The 17037-nt window shown below is 45.0% G+C and overlaps 1 protein-coding gene across 5 annotated transcripts in view; it reads right to left on the reverse strand.

The window, feature by feature from the left end:
• Positions 1–1160: 1160 nt before the first annotated feature.
• The window catches only part of afap1 (actin filament associated protein 1), a 71940-nt gene continuing 56063 nt past the window's right edge, over positions 1161–17037 (reverse strand). For 4 of the 5 annotated variants that reach the window (XM_010888021.5, XM_010888020.5, XM_010888023.5 and 1 more), the window contains exons 9-18: positions 15619–15771; positions 11948–12159; positions 11493–11638; positions 10033–10147; positions 9226–9480; positions 8073–8199; positions 6523–6687; positions 5970–6160; positions 3862–4029; positions 1161–3503 (exon numbers count right to left, since the gene is read on the reverse strand). In XM_010888021.5, the coding sequence (XP_010886323.1) occupies positions 3477–3503; positions 3862–4029; positions 5970–6160; positions 6523–6687; positions 8073–8199; positions 9226–9480; positions 10033–10147; positions 11493–11638; positions 11948–12159; positions 15619–15771 (1559 nt within the window). In that variant the 3' untranslated portion in view covers positions 1161–3476. The remainder of the gene's footprint in view (positions 3504–3861; positions 4030–5969; positions 6161–6522; positions 6688–8072; positions 8200–9225; positions 9481–10032; positions 10148–11492; positions 11639–11947; positions 12160–15618; positions 15772–17037) is intronic. The other variant, XM_010888024.5, reaches the window with a different exon arrangement.

Raw genomic sequence — 17037 nt, forward strand, 5'->3', positions numbered from 1 at the left:
TCCTAATAATCCTTTAGGTGAGTGTAGCTATTATGTTCCTCTGGCTCTAGTGATCTCTAAGTCCAGCAGGTTGTGTGTAGAACTTATCGTACATAACTACCCACAGCTGCACAATTTTCAAGGACCCCGCTAAAGTTCATGTCCTTCTGGCTGCAACCTCCAACATGATCAAGACTTGAGTGTCATTATGCTTCAAGAGCCATGCCACGGTTAGATCCAACAACCCTGCGCTTACAGGGTTAAGATCCTTACACCAGTCACACACACTTTCATGCTTTCTATGTAGTTTGTATGTTTGACAGTTGTGGAAATGTACAGTTAACAGAACTACAGGAGATGGGACTAGATCCTGCTGTCTTGAATGCAATGCAAAGCCCAAACCCCCAGGTTACCTTTATAATTCACTGTTAAAACATCTGTGTGTTTGACCTTAACTGTAGCAAGAGTTTAGGAGACAAGGATTGACCACACAACCTCTTGTTTACCTTAGAGCCATTGCCTCCTTAGATCAATTCTCATTTGTCTTTCTGCTCCCGGCTGGTGCCATTCAAAGACAGGCCCATAACTGTTCTGGAGTGTGGGAAGTCTGCATGATTGCAGGACACAAATGTCAAGGTAATTTCGGGGAGCCAACCCATGATGTATGTACTGTTAGGGTGTTTTGTATTGTTTTAAGGGGCTTCTGAATGGTGCAGCTGTAAACTCTCACTGGTCTAAACTGATTCAGCACCGGTCAGAGTTGGTGGGGGTTGATTTTGGACAAGGTCGTCTCCTTGCACTCTGGGGACTCCTTGTGGTAGGTTGGACACCTGCAAGCTCACCTGTGGTCGTCTAGTGAATTATCTTCTGGAAGCGTGTAGGTGCTGGATAGTATTTCCTGGTTGAGCTAGTAGTGTGACATTAAGCATAATTGCTTCAAGCAATTTCTGTTTATTACCCATTCCTGGGGCTTATTTCTGCATTGAGATTACCAGTATGCTGCTGTTTCACCAGCTAGTTTGCCAGCTCACGTTTGACTATTTTCTCCTATCTGGGTCATTTCTATTAATGCCTCATTCTTTAAGAACTTAAAGATGACTTTCATTTTCACATGGTTTTCCCGTTTTATTTGGTCTGACCACACCGCTAACTGAACACTGACAGACAGCAGGAGAGAAGGAGACGTTTGTAAAGACGTTTATTAGTTTTATATACAATGTTTCGTCAACAAGTTGATGACTGTCATGAGAACAATGGAGTAGAAAAGTCTAAGGTGCAAAACAAACATTGTCGTCGTTTCTCCCCTACTCCCTTTACCGAACAACCCCCCCCCCCCCTCCAGATTGCAAAATGTGAGTTCACATTTCCGTATTGACAGAATGTCTCATTCAGTTTTCATTTTGAAAAAAGAAAAGATTAGAGTCTAAAGGATAAGACACATAGGCCGAACTATTTCTCCTCTCCATCGTTTTGTGGTGAAGGACTAGCTCCCGCTTGCAGAAAACGGGGACTAGGGCTGGGATTCACTCCAATCATAGGTCCTAGGGATTTTGGCTTTCTGAAGAAGCGTTGTTCTTAGATCCTGGATCACGGTAAATGATTCTTAATTCGTCTCGATCAACAACTGTCTTCAAAAGTATGCAATGCATATAACCTGCGATCATACTGAATCCCAGTCTGTACCAGAAGGAATGGAAAAGTGAATAGGGATACAAATATTCACACTCAGACAACTCAGTTGGCAGGTACTTTTGTTAAATACAGCCTCGTATTCCCTACCATGAGCAATAAATCCACTATAAAACAGTACTTTTAAAAATGTGTAAAAGGTAAAACGTTAGCTGGGATTCATTCAATTCTACCATAGCAATGTTTACACAGCATTTAAAACATTCGTCCTGTGCTCGCAACACTTCTCGTTCTGTTAATGATCGTAGTAGCACGTTTGTATACAACCATTACCATTTAAGTTTTATACAGCACCCAAGTCCAGTTTGCGAGTTCGTTTGACCATCGGAAAAATAGCAACTGCGTAAATGCTGCAATGCAGGTTTGATTTGAGTGAACCCTAAGCTTGCTGGCAGTAGTACGCTACGAAGCACTGTGATTACCTACCATTATGCACTGCGGATATGGCAATATTGGCAGTGTACTGTAGATGTGGTAAAATACCCAAAGCACCATCCATTAGAAATAAATTACATTGTGTGTCTTGTTGCATGTGGCCTGAAACGTGTTGCTGCACGAACAAACAGCTACTCCCCAGGTCGGATCGCGGACACAGATTAAGCCCAGTCCGTGGAAAAAACTGTTTTTGTTGCCCAGGACCAAGCTTAATCTGTGTACATTAGAAGTAGCCCGTTGTGTTCAAGAATTCACTAGGGGATCTTATATGTATGGCAAAATCGTTAAAGGTTGTTTGATCCAAATGTAAAAGGTTGTGATCCAAATGTAGTGCTCCTAAAGTGATTGGAAAATGCTAAATGCAGTCATTGATTAGAATGCAAATCCCAAGCTAACTTCAGAACCACTAAATCCACCCTCTGGTTAAAACAGAGAACAGTTTGTCACCAAACACAGGCTTCTATATCTACAGTAAATGATGTATTGCGGATTGGGGTGAATGTGCCTGGAAGACCGTTTCTAAGCTCTCACACACACATATCGCTGTCTCACACAAGCAGATCAGAACACGGGGCTACAATTCACCAGTGGAATGATTCGAGCTGTGTCTCTTGGGTGTTAAAGCGCAAACATAAGGGCCGCCTAACGGGAGATTCAGGACAAAAATTCACCAGAAGAACGCCAAAACCTTAGCCGGAACTCCATACCGAGTCGAGCCTTCAGAAGGCCCTTCCTGATCAGACCGATCGGCCATGTAAATAGCCGGCTCCTCAATCCCCTAGATTCACGGTGATACCAATGACTTGATGAACCCACCCAGGGAGTGTCGGGCATTAGCGGTGCCGTTACTGCTTTATGTAGTTGCCCGTGAACAGGAGTTGCCACCGGCTGAGTAAGGAAGATGACCCACTTTACTATAAAACGAGCGTTAAATATTATCAACATAAATAATCACAGGGAGGATAGTGTTTACTAAATAAACATTTACAAATAAATAGTTTTTTTTTTTTTTGGGAACCTCAAGCATTGATTTTCTTTTCTTTTTTTTATGTGTTGGAGAAACAGACAAAATGGCCTGAATGAAAGTGGAATTCCGCTTGACAAACAAAACGCCTTGACAGAGTAGTGGAAACATGCCAGACATAACCCTTGGTATTATACAATGGTAAGCTACAGAGTCATGTCCCTCTATGTTGCGGAAACAAAGTGAATTTAAATCAGCGGCTTCCCTATTGTCTTTGTCATTGGCTATACTGTGCTTTTCTGTACTCCTTTTAACCCTCTTGCCCAGATGAACTGTTTTAAATAAATATATACACATAAAACACTTTTGTTAAAGCCGTAACGATAGGGCAGGTGTGAAGCGAGTGGGTTTATGTGCCAGTCTTCATCTCCCATTCCTGCAACAGAGGGGGTCATTGTGTGAGCTGGCTGTGAGGACATGGAAATAGGCACCTCCGAATAAGACATGCCACTACATGCAAATCAATTGAATACAATACAGTCATTCGTCTGGAGTGTGTGTTAACCCAGGTGTATTTGTGGTGACCACGAAGTATGGTAATACGTGACAAATAGGTGATTTCAGGCTTAGGGGCTGGCAGATAAAACTGGAGAGTGTTAGAATTGGGTGTGGTGGTGGTGTATTGGGGTTATTCCACTGGTTTAGGCATTATAGGCTGGGTTTAGAGCTGGGCGTAGAGGATAGGGTTAAATATGGGCATGGTGTGTGTGTGTGTGTGTGTGTGTCTGGCTCACCTTGGCCTTCCTGAGGACATGGCCTCGGACGGCCGCAGGTTTCTGATTGGCCGTTCTGCGGAGGAGGGAGGCGCTGTTGACCGGCAGAGTAGAACAACTCTCTGTGTCGCTGGTGTCACAGCTGGAGATGGGAGAGTTCTCTAGGGTCCGCCTCAGCAACACTGGCGACTGGAAACAGTTAAAGAGTCAGAACACCCCCCTGTGTGGTTTGGCAGGTTCCTCACACAGGCCAGGTGAGGTGAGTGTCTGTACGGTCGGCATGGTTACTGTATCACCTTGCAGCTTACAGTTGTAATCACCTTAATGTTTAATACATTTTAGGACCTGTATCAGCTTTTCTAAACCTAAATACGAGACTATAATCGGGTAAATGAATCAGCACGAGCAACTGTTTTGCGGTCTTAGTACAATGGCTACATATCAAACAGGCTGTTGTTTTCCGATGGGAGGCGGGCCAGGCTCTGCCTGTTTGTAGAGGCATTTGCGAGGAAGGAGATGATCGGAGCGCAGCATGGGCCAACCGGATTCCACTGGCCCAATCTAACACGCATGACTTTTCTCCGTCAGTGTTGCACACTCTTAAGGAGTACCTCAGCATGTCCGGGCTCCGGGCATCCAATTACGTTAGTGGCATCCGGGCACCAGGCATCCAATCACGTTAGTGGCGTCCGCTTCATCCAATCACGTTTGCTTTGAAGGGAGCAGCCAAATAGGCTTGTGGTCAGTGACCACAGTCTGGGCTGAGAATGGCCACATGTCCGTTTTTTTTTGTGTGGAGAAAAGCCAATCGGAGTCGCCGCCTCCAGTTGCACAGATGGTAAAGACGAGGTCAAACAGATTTCAGTTTCACTCTGTTAATGTCACCTCTGGGTGTGCTTTTTCGAGTGTGCTTAGGGCTCTATACAGCTCCCGGAGAAAATGTTAGTGCCAGCATCGGTCTGTGGCGGGATATAGATGACAGCTACCTTTTTCGTTTGAGAACTCTGTAGGAACATAATATGGGCTGCAGCCTACTAGCCAAAAACCGAGGCTTCCTTAACGTTAAGAGGTCACACAACAGCTGCCGTTCACAAAAACAGGGCCCCTTCCCTTTCGTCTTCCCCTAGGCTGCCACCAGGTCAGGGCAATGCAGCCAAGAACCAGCAAAAACGCATTTCATAAATGTTGCCCTCCAGCCGTGACTCTGTAAAGAATAGTGTATTAAAGCACTTCAGCTCTCGTTAATAGCCGGTCTCAAACCTCGTCCAGTTTGTTTGAAACTGATTGGGTGTTTGCCAGTAGTACTGACGGTTATGTGGTTTTGTTTTCCCGTCCTCACAGTCTGGTTAGAATGGGGATTAGGGCCGAGTAAGAATAGAAGGCCCTTGACTGCCGAAGTAGTAATCACAGTTCACATGAAGGTGACTGGCCGCTGTTTTAAAGCTTTTCTCGTTTTAGAAAATTATGAAGGAGACCTTGTCTGCAAAACAATATGTAAGGTCAGCAGAAACAAAATGGCAGAATTTGCAGGACCGAAGCCTGCTAAATGTCTGCTAGATATTGCACCACCATCTTGAAATAAGTAAGGCTAGATAACATCTGAGTGCATGAGCTGAGATACTTTCAGGGAGACTGGAATCTTCACTTGAATTAACATTCCCTGGTTACATTACCTGTACGTTTTCAATAGGCTGCTTGGTGCATGTGGTATGTCAATTCACACATTCCAACCCCTGTGCTGCTTCCTTTGGTGGTTTTAGGCTGGGTATCTGTAAAGGTCCTTGGGGTTTTAGGCTGGGTATATGTAAAGGTCCTTGGGGTTTTAGGCTGGGTATCTGTAAAGGTCCTTGGGGTTTTTAGGCTGGGTATCTGTAAAGCTTTTTAGGGTTTTAGGCTGGGTATCTGTAAAGGTCTTTGTGACAACTGCCGATGAAGGCAATTTTAATGTGGTTATGGTTGAAGTCTGACTGTTTTAATGTGGTTGTGGTTGAGGTCTGACTGTTTCAATCTGGTTGAGGTCTGACGTTTCAATGTGGTTGAGGTCTGACCGTTTTAATGTGGTTTAGGTCTGACCGTTTTAATTTGGTTGTGGTTGAGGTCTGACTGTTTCAATGTGGTTGAGGTCTGACCTGGGGGCTGGAGGTTCCAGACTTGGGCTCAATGGTAAGGCCTAGGGTTACTCCTCCGTTCAGGGCCTTCTTCAGACTCTCCTTCACCTCCGTCAGCTCCAGCTCCAGGCTCACCCTCTCATCCTCCTTTAGCTTGCACTCATCCTCCACCTTCTTCAGCCGTTCTGCCAGAGATGCCGTGGAACGCTTCCCTGAAAGGGGGGAGGAGGGGGAGAGTGGATGTATGACATCACAGTATCCCAAAATAATAGTTCCCCTTACACTCAATCAATTAATCAATCAAATGTATTTATAAAGCCCTTTTTACATCAGCAGTTGTCACAAAGTGCTTTTACAAAACCCCAAGGAGCAAACAACAGCATTGATGAATTTCAGGGAGTTTTTTTTAGGGATTTTCTTTTTTTTTTTGTAAGTAACCTAGAGAGGAACCAGGCTCAGAGGGGTGACCAGACCTCTTCTGGCTGTGCCGGGTGAACATATGAAGAGTACACTGTTACTGTAGAAGGAACAATTAGCCAAGGGTCCCTTAATAGAACCCGTTCTTGTCGCGTACCGGTGCTAGACTCCATGGCAGTGCGAAGGTCCTTCCTGTCCTTCTTCAGCTGCGTCAGACGGTTCCTGATGTCCTGCTTCCTCTTCATCAGCTCGTCCAATTTAGCCTGTAGCCGCTTGGCGTCCGCCTCCACGCGGTTCTTACCGTATTTATACTGCTCCGCACCTGCAACAGGAAGGAGTAGTACCGTGAGCCGTGACCAGCATTGACAGCAAGAGGATGGGGCCGGAGGGATAGGGAAGAAGGAAAAGGAGGCTTGCTTACATGAAACTCTGCTACCTTGGAAGTCGGCGTCTGGATCTATCAAACATCTGGAGTTTTACACAACAAAAATGATCGTCTTCGATATGTCTTTCCGAAAACGTAGCGCAACATAAACAGGCCCGACGAGAGGAGTGGAGGGAGAACAGAACCGCTCATCAGAGCTGTAGACAGAGCACACAGGGCCCAGAAACCCAGTGAACCCAAACCTCAGGGCAGAGGCCCTTATTAATCATGCAGAGGAGGGGAGGGTCGGCCCTGCAGGAAAATACCCCAAACAACAAACCCCAGGCCACAGGAGCCTCTCCACACCACTAATGATGTGTGTATTTGTGTGTGTGTGTGTGTGTGTCTCATATTCGACTCTACAAGGGACCATACATTCAAACAAACCACCGCCTGACCTCTGACTGTCAATACATCAGAATGTGCCTATTCAGCTTGACATTAAATGAGGATTGTGTAACGGACACTCAATCCGCACAGACACGTAGCTGGTAGGCCCGACCGACCGAGACGCTGACGAATGCGACCGAATGAGACAGTGGGTTCGTAACCGACGTGGTTCACACGTTACAGGACACACACACACACACACACACAAACCTACACTGGTACACGTCAAACTTCGCTGGCGACCACGCTTACTTGGCCAGATATCCGCGGGCTCGCGCGTGCGTCCATTAGAACGCCGACTGAGCGTTGAGTGGTCGTTTGGTCTGAACGTGCCACGGGGAGTCATCCCTAAATCGGGATTCGCAACAGATGGTTTCAAGGAATCTGCAAAAGCTCGAAAGATATGTACTCCTGCTGCTTCACTGAACTGTAATTTGGAAATTCTGGCATTTTCCAGATTTCTGTGTGGCTCCAGTGTTCATAGAAAGCGTTCAGCGTTGGGTTTGACTGGCACTCTGGGCCAGACTCAGTGTCTGCTAACACCACAGGCAAGGCAGCGGCTCACTGGAAGTGAATTACCACACTAATAAGTGCTGTGTGACTGGCATGACTTACAGATAGGAGGGTTCACTCATACCTGTAAGAGTACAGTGTCATGTACTTCTAAATAAATGTACACCACAGTGTATTTTTTAATTAAGAGTATATTATATTACACTGCAATATGCTCATAAGAGGGCACTGTACTGTAGTTCTAGACAATTGTAAACTCACCATTTAATGTACTCAAGGGAATGTGTATGTCTCTTTCGCTTTTTCAGTCTCCATCCATCTAGCTCCTAAACTCAGAAATACACACACACACACACACACACACTCTCTCTCTCTCTTACTGGAGTCGTGGCGTTTCACAGATAATGTTCCGTTGGAGGCTGTTCCGTTGGCTTTCTTCGCCTGGTTTTTGTCAGCTTTTTGTTTAGAAGCTGTTCCATTGGTCACTGTGGCCTTCTTTCCTTTTAGCTGATTGGTCAGAAAGAAGGAAGAGAGAAAAAACATCCATAAGCGGGTTGTGACTACAGCTCAAAACAACCTGGTTGGTAAACTACTGGGAGCTATTGTTCACACCTGAACAAACACAGTAAAACTACCCAGGGAGCGGGCCGACCAACGCGCTTCAGGACGTGCAATCAGCTACGCTCCTCTCGACACAGCCCCCGGTTTTTAGGCCCGGCTCGGCATGCGCCGAAATAGCGGGTTCCAACCCACGCTGCAGTCGTACATTAACAGCTTAGACCGCCGGACCTCCCCGGGTCACCGCGGCCATGGTTTCTACTCACATCATCAAGAGCCACACTACAGCGGGGCGAAGCCGAATCTTGAAATCCGGGGTTCTGGGTGGCCAATGTGGACCCCCTTATGTTAAATCAAAGCATGTTCCTTTAGGAATAATCTATGTTAATATTGTGTACTTCCTCTTTGCCACCCACGGGAAATGCTTTACATCGTTTCAACTAACATTGTGTTCCATGGAGAATCCATGCCCAAATTAGGAAATTATAACATTAATGGGTCTGAGATAGATGGGTTGAAGATATTCATGTGTTTTAGCCAGCAGGATCTAATGGCTACTGATTGCACAAGGGTCTACATTCGCGTTGTGACAACTGCTTATGAACTTTGATATTAAGACAAACTATCCCTTTAAAAATAGAAGCAATATTAAGCTTTTTTTTTTTAACAACGAAAATAAGGCCCAGGCACACTTTTGTTGGTGTGATTTTACTTTCGTTTTTGACAAGCGATTTACACCATCTGGCTGTCTGCATATTTCGAACTAAAGCACTTCCATATTTATAAAAAGGACACTTTTTTTTTGGAGGCTTTTATAAAACAGACCTCAATCATTGGTTGCGGTCAGCTCCTCAAAAACGGACAGGGGTGAAAGTACACAGATCCTTCAATCCATTTACGTAAAACATTTTTTAGACCTGGTTGTAAACAAAATAATAAAGCAACATTTTCCTTCAAGTAAACAGAGTTTGTCACCTGAGCAGTTTTAGTGTTAGTGTTAGCTGAGGAAGAGGCAGAGGAGAGGAATTTGGATTTGAGAGGGCCAGGGGTTTTGTAGTGGCCAGAGGAACCCAAGGCCATACGGCTTGGCTGGGGCGAGTAGCGGGCGGCCAACTTGGGGGAAGGCATGTTCTCATAGAGGTCAGGGTCAGGTTCGGCGTTCTCATACAACGCCTCCTCTGTCAGGTGGCGCCCCCCGGTGGCAGGGCTGGAGTACAGGGAATCCGGAGCCTTGTGGTTAGAGGTACGCATGCAGAGAAAAGACAGGAGGAACGGAAAGGAACATCAATGGGGAATATAATGACAAAGTAAAACGACAAGGGGAGATTGGAGACAGAAAAAAATTGGTATTAAAAAGTGGAGAAAGAAAACAAAGTGAAAAGGTTGGCAGGGGGAGAGAAGCAGAGAGGAAGCCAAAGGGTTGTTATTGTTAGTGACCGTGAGCTAGAGCAGAGAAGGCCATTTAAAGTTGCACTGTTATTAATCACAGTTGAACTAGCGTGGGAAAGAGGGAAGGAGAGAACACTACGACAGCCTGACACAAGCCTTCACATGCAATGCAACACCCAGGCAGGACAGAGATTTTGCGGAAAACAAATGCACGGTCTCAGTTGGTGTGGGCTTCCCATTTCCCTCGTTAGCAAATGTCCCGTAAAACATCCGTTCCCTTTTATCTGCCCGTGGTGGTATATATTTTTTTGCAGTTAAAGCATGATCTTGAGATTTGCTTTCTTGCGTACAGCTGCTGCACGCCAACTTCCTGCCCCGTTTCCTGGCTCTTACCGTTCCGTTGATTGGCACGTCGTCGTAGTGTAGAGCCATCCCGGAGGGGCAGGCGTAACCGTTCACCAGGTTGTCCAGGTAGGGGTTAGGAGACACGGCGCGCTTGCTGGTGAAGCTGAGGAGAAAACAGCATCCACCAGGGTGACGTGACAACACACGGGCACAGTCTCCTCAATCCAAAAGTACAACTGTGAAGTCGGAAGACTTGGCCATGAAGAACCCCTTCGTGGCGGTTTTATTTTGTCGCCTGTGTTGTAACAGTTCCGACCCTCCGTATCGTTCATATATCGCCTGTGTTGTAACAGTTCCGACCCTCCGTATCGTTCATATATCGCCTGTGTTGTAACAGTTCCGACCCTCCGTATCGTTCATATATCGCCTGTGTTGTAACAGTTCCGACCCTCCGTATCGTTCATATGTCGCCTGTGTTGTAACAGTTCCGACCCTACGTATCGTTCATATGTCGCCTGTGTTGTAACAGTTCCGACCCTCCGTATCGTTCATATATCGCCTGTGTTGTAACAGTTCCGACCCTCCGTATCGTTCATATGTCGCCTGTGTTGTAACAGTTCCGACCCTCCGTATCGTTCATATATCGCCTGTGTTGTAACAGTTCCGACCCTCCGTATCGTTCATATATCGCCTGTGTTGTAACAGTTCCGACCCTCCGTATCGTTCATATATCGCCTGTGTTGTAACAGTTCTGACATTCACGCCTTCCACTGGTATTCAAACTCTTTCCCCAATTGCAACATAATGAATTGTGTAACCGTGTGGTCAGGACATCACACAGTGCTCTGGTATCAGTCCTGTTGGTGAGTGGGCAACCCATCAAACACACACACACACTCCCTTCTGTTGGTCCTGAGACATGCCTAACTGAATAGTGTATAAGGAGGTCAAGCCATTTCAACAGCACACTGTCTCAAGTGGACATGGCCTCATGCATGTTAGAAACTCACTGCCTTGTTTGGGAAGATTTCAAAACACACACAGTCTCATCCAAAAACACCCCATCAAACATAAAAACATTTACCTTTTTGGGATTCCCATGACATTATCAAACGGCCCCTAGAGTGACTACAGAAAGTGACTACACCCCCTTGTTTATGTTCCTGTTTTTCACATTTGTCAGCGCCTAAGAGTTCAATTCCTTTTAATTAGTATTTCTTTCAACTTATGTAGACGCCATATTGAACACTTGACTTTTGTATTTGTATAATATAATCATCACATTTCACAATACCAAAGAAATCCCCCTGTGTGTGGAGTCGATAAAAAAAAAATGAAATGCACAAAGCTCTGAGGCACCAAACAAGAAAAAAATAAGTGTTTTGAATTTCAACAGGCCCTGTCTGTCTGTGTGTGTGTGTCTGGGTGCGTGTCTGTGTGTGTGTGTGTGTGCGCGCGTCTGTGTGTGTCTGTGCGTGTCTGTGTGTGTCTGTGTGTGTGTGACTCACCAGAAGGACTGCTTGGCCAGCTGGATGACGTTAGCGGTGGTCTCCACGTCTATGTAGTCGTAATGAAGAGTAGCAGGGTCCGTGGTTGACCCAGTCTCGGCCAGCAGCACCCCCAGCCACCGACCCATACCTTCTGAAGAGGACGCCTGGGGAGAACCGGACCTGGAGGTTTAGGCATCCGCCCCAGCTGTACCGTCGCTACCGCGCCGCCTTTTCCATTCCAGCCCTGTCTGTGCCCGGTTCAACCACGCGTCCTCCATTCTGACTAGTGCACATCTGTCCTGTAACCCTGTTCTACATCCCACCACCACCATCCGCGCGTCTCTAATCCTCTGCACGTAAATGTGGCCCACTATTCAGAATGTGGGCAAAAATCTGGACAAAGGACACGTGTTGGCGCCTTGTGTCTGTGCAGCTCCCCCCCCCCCCCCGCCCCGCCCCGAGCGCCAACCTACCTCCAACACCGCCACCTCCTGTCCGTTGCGCAGCAGGCGGAAGGCAAAGGGGTGTTTGGAGTCCAGGCCGGGGCTGACCTCGCAGCCCCTCAGGGGCAGACTGGCCATGTGGCTCTTCAGGTCGGCCCGGTCCTTGTGGAGCAGCAGCTGGTTGTCCTTCAGCCGGCACCAGCGCTCCCTCCAGCGGTTGTTGGACAGTACGTTCAGGTAGCCTACCGAACAGAGCGACCGGTTAGCGGAAGATGTGCAGGGTATGCCAGCGGAGCGACCGGTTAGCGGAGAACGAGCGGGGTATGCCAGCGGATCGAATGGTTAGCGGAGAATGTGCGGGGTATGCCAGCGGATCGAACGGTTAGCGGACAATGTGCGGGGTATGCCAGCGGATCGAACGGTTAGCGGAGAATGTGCGGGGTATGCCAGCGGATCGAACGGTTAGCGGAGAACGAGCAGGGTATGCCAGCGGATCTTCCGGTTAGCGGAGAACGAGCAGGGTATACCAGCGGAGCGACCGGTTAGCGGGGAACATGCAATGTTGCCAGCGGAGCGACCGCGGCCCAGGAACCGTGTTGATTGTTGCAATTCTGGGTGTGGCAAGTGAATAGATTCATTTCGAAGGGGGGGGGGGGTCGAAAGGAATAATATTTTTCCAGAGTTTTGATTATACCTCCCATGACTAGGAAATGTATATTACAAAAATCCTCCCAATTCTTTTTAAATCATAATCATTCAGAGTTTATCATTCTGTGCACCATAGCCGTAAAGGACAATTTCACAATTTTATATATATATATAAATACAGTGGATTTAAGTCTACACAACCCTGTTAAAATGCCAGGTTTTTGTGATGTAAAAGAATGAGCCAAAAGAGATAAATCATGTCTCCGAACTTTTTCCACTTTTAATGTGACCTATAATGTGAAAAATTCTATTGAAAAACAAACTGAAATTGTCGAGGGGGAAAAATGTTAAATTAAAACCTTACAATAACCTGGTTGCATAAGTGTGCACACACTCTTATAACTGGGGATGTGGCTGTGTTCAGAATTAACCAATCTCATGTTAAATAGAAGTAATTACACACCTGCCATCATTTAAAGTGACTTAATAGTTCAGCTGTTCTATAAGGATTTTCCTGACACTTTCTTAGTTGCATCTCAGAGCAAAAGCCATGGTCTGCAGAGAGCTTCCAAAGGATCAGAGGGATCTCATGATTAAAAGATATCAGTCAGGAGAAGGGTACAAAATAATTTCCAAAGCATTAGATATACCATGGAACACTGAAGATAGTCATCATCAAGTGGAGAAAATATGGCACATTACCAAGCGGAGACATTACCAAGAACTGGACATCCCTCCAGAATTGATGAAAAGGCGAGAAGAAAACTGGTCAGGGAGGCTTCCCAGAAGCCTACAGCAACATTAAAGGAACTGCAGGAATTTCTGGCAAGTACTGGCTGTGTGCTACATGTGACAACAATCTCCCATATTCTTCATATGAATGGGCTATGGGGTAGGGTGGTAAGACGGAAGCCTTTCCTAACAAAGAAAAACATCCAAGCCCAGCAGAGGTTTGCAAAAACAAACATCAAGAACCGGGGCCTTAGTCAGGGAGGAGGGAATTATGAACAGTTCCAAATAGCAGGCAATTTTGGCACAGAATCTTAAGGCTTCCGTTAGAAAGCTGAAGATGAAGTTCACCTTTCAGCACAACAACGACCCAAAGCACACATCCAAATTCACAAAAGCATGGCTTCACCAGAAGAAGATTAACGTTTTGGAATCCAATTGAACATCTCTGGAGTGATCTGAAGAGGGCTGTGCACAGGAGATGTCCTGACAGATTTGGAGCACTTTTGCAAAGCAGAGTGGGCAAATATTGCCATTTCAAGATGTGCCATGCTAAGAGACTCCTACCCAAAAAGACGTGAGTGCTGTAATAAAATCAAAAGGTGCGTCAACAAAGTATTAGTTTAAGGATGTGCAAACTTATGCAACCAGGTTATTGTGTTTTATTTTTCCAATTGAATTGTTTTTCAATTGAATTGTTCACATTATAGGTCACATTAAAGGTGGAAAAAGTTCTGACATGATTTATCTTTGTCTCATTCTTTTACATCACAAGAACCTGGCATTTTAACAGGGGTGTGTAGACTTTTTATATCCACTGTATACAGAGTTGGGGAGTAACGGATTATAAAAAAAAGAGTAACTGTAATCCGTTACCAACAAAAATATTGTAATCGGATTACAGATACTTTTGGAAAAAAGTATGATTACTTTTGGATTACTTCAATTGGAAAAGAATAGGTACGCGAAATAATTATGACACGTATGTTTGAGGTTATTATTTAATGTTATAGAAATGTTATGAACCAAAATATGAATTGCGAGCCTCAGTTGTGTGTGTGATCATCATGCGCGCAAAGGTGGACGCCCACAACCAGTTCAGTGACGGAGGAATCGCTAGCCGAGTCATATAAAATGTTATTTAGTTATCTACTCAACGCAAATTTCTCAGAACAATGATAGTCAATAGGCCTACCTGGTGTTATATCTTTTTCAAGTTTCAGGGTTTATTGGTCAAATGCACCGAACAACCCGGCCAGGACGAGTTGCACCGAATAACTTTTACAGGAATTGTTTAATAGAACTAGAAAACTATTTGTTAGATAGCTGTAACATGGCGCGGCCTTCAAGATAAAACATTATATGGAATTGACCACGACATTTGAGGAGAAAAGGTGTGTTGGGAAGCACTCTGCCAAAAGATGATTATTTGCATTTGACGCGGCCACATCAACTCCGTCCATACAGATAGGCCAGGTGATTCTGATTGCTTTGCATCTCTGAAAATTGTGTTAATTGGTTATCATTGGCTGCTGATGTCTTTCACTTTAAGCTACGAGTGCAGGTTTATAATAACAGTTTTTCTTTCATTTGCGTTTTTAAAATCCATCACTGGTGGCTTTATTAATCGCAGGTTACGTTTGTGCGGGTAAATCTTATTTCTATGCGGGTGTTCACGATTGCGAACATGCATTCGCGCTCCGGGGGTTTCTGCAACATTTTGACAATGTTGGTTGTGGATTAAATCATCAGACTACTGCAGATTTAGTTTAATGCGCGAAAAGCGGATATCTTAAGATTTATATACAACAAGGTCAATACCCTTTTTGAGTATTTACCATTTATTTTTCAACAATGTTTTGAAGCAGTTAATGAATAAAACATGAAACATCAATAAAACACAAATACCAGAACAGGCATCATTAAGTATCATTAGATTTTGGGTTATGATCAAATAAAAAGTTAGATTCTGGAAGATTGAGGTTTATTGGATTAATTGGAATGACTGAATATCTGACAGACCTTTAGCTTGTAATGTAGAGATGTAGCCCAATCATATTGAAGTAAAAAGCAATGGTTTCGAAACCCATTTCCAAAGGCACTGTAGCCTACACAACCCATAAGGTAAAATGTGAATTCCGTTTTTTGGTCAGCTATGTAAACTCTAACATTGATTGATCCCGCAGAAGGTGTTCAGTTGGTTATAGGCTATTCCTACATTCCATACATTTAAGGCTATCGCCTAATAGAATGCAGACCTGGTGAAATCAACAGAGGGTTCCAAAATGCTGGATGTGACCCTTGACCTCAGACAGGCATCTTACCACAAGTGGGGATGTCCTCCTCAGCTGAAGAGGTTTGTTCGTCAGTGGAAGGCTTCTTCTTGCCCAGGCCAATGATTTTCGTGATTTTCTTTCCTGCTCCCTTGCCCAGTGTCCCTCCTTTCAGACTCTTCTGGGAGTCCTTTTTTCCTTTCCCTGGGGAGCGGTTGGCGGGGCGGGGGTGGGGAGAATTGACCGTTTGTGAGTTAGTCGTTTGAGGTATTTTCATCTTTCAGAATGTGAACATGACTACTACATCCATTTGTACCAGACTGTACAAGACAATTGTTTAATTTCAATGTTATGATTGGTGATCTCAACTAGCTTAGCATAACGATGAATAGCCTGTTCATACCTCTTCGTTACGTTTTCAATACCATACTAAAAATAAAATCATCTGTGACACAAAATGACTCTTACAAGGGACTAGTTACACAGTATGTATTACGGTTGACGGTCAATTCCTTTCGGATAAAAAACTGGCCTTGATGTTATCCCAATGGAGATACAAAATTACTGGAAAAATGTATAGCACACAGAACTAGGATCAGGATTTTACCAGCCAAAAAGACTTAAAAGGAAGATGTATTGCAGACAACATTCAACAACTAATTACAGAATATTATAATCATCCATTGAAAACAGGGGCAAGAGTAGATTTTTAGAAAGACCGTCTGTCTAGATTCCATTTTTACGTGCCTGAATATATTTATTTTAAGAATCTCTCAAATTATGAATACAAGTAACCTATAGCACAACAAGCCTTCATGCAAAAATAAGAAAGTGTCTACTTCTGTGTAATACTAAAAACATGCCAAAAAACCCAGCAGTCAATATAATCCCTCTTCACAAAGTCGTAGTGGTCTAATTTTCCTTTGTACAGTGAGACACATGAGGGGAAAGACTGCCCCTTCTGATGGAGGGAGGGCTAAATTCCCCACCAAAGACGTCATCATAGCAAGACAGCTGATGCTTGGAGTCTAGAGTGCTTCAACAGGCAAACACTCTCTGACGCAGTGATGCGCACACACACACGCCCCGCTCACACGCTCCGCTCACACGCCCCGAAAGAATCAATACTAACCCACAAGTAGCTACACTGATCAAATTGATGGTATCTGCCATGGAGACAACAGCAATTAGATGTTTTTCGTTTGTAGCCAGGACCTGCTGGCGTTTCTCTCAGCATACTGACTGACGACATAGTCCCGGTCTTAGGTAGGAAACCAGACCAACAGATGTGAAAGAGCTTCACTTCTTTAAAAGGATGATGACTATTATTATTTTTCCCCCCTCTTTGTTTCGGCGAGAAACGGACGGGGAAACTCTCTGATCACGTTCATTTGATCCCACTGAATCAAAGCGGTTAGTTACCAGCCACGGAAGGAATGCGTCCGATTACGTTGAAAAAGCCAGAAACCG

The sequence above is a fragment of the Esox lucius genome, chromosome 24 (genome assembly GCF_011004845.1).
Source record: "Esox lucius isolate fEsoLuc1 chromosome 24, fEsoLuc1.pri, whole genome shotgun sequence".
NCBI lineage: Eukaryota > Metazoa > Chordata > Actinopteri > Esociformes > Esocidae > Esox > Esox lucius.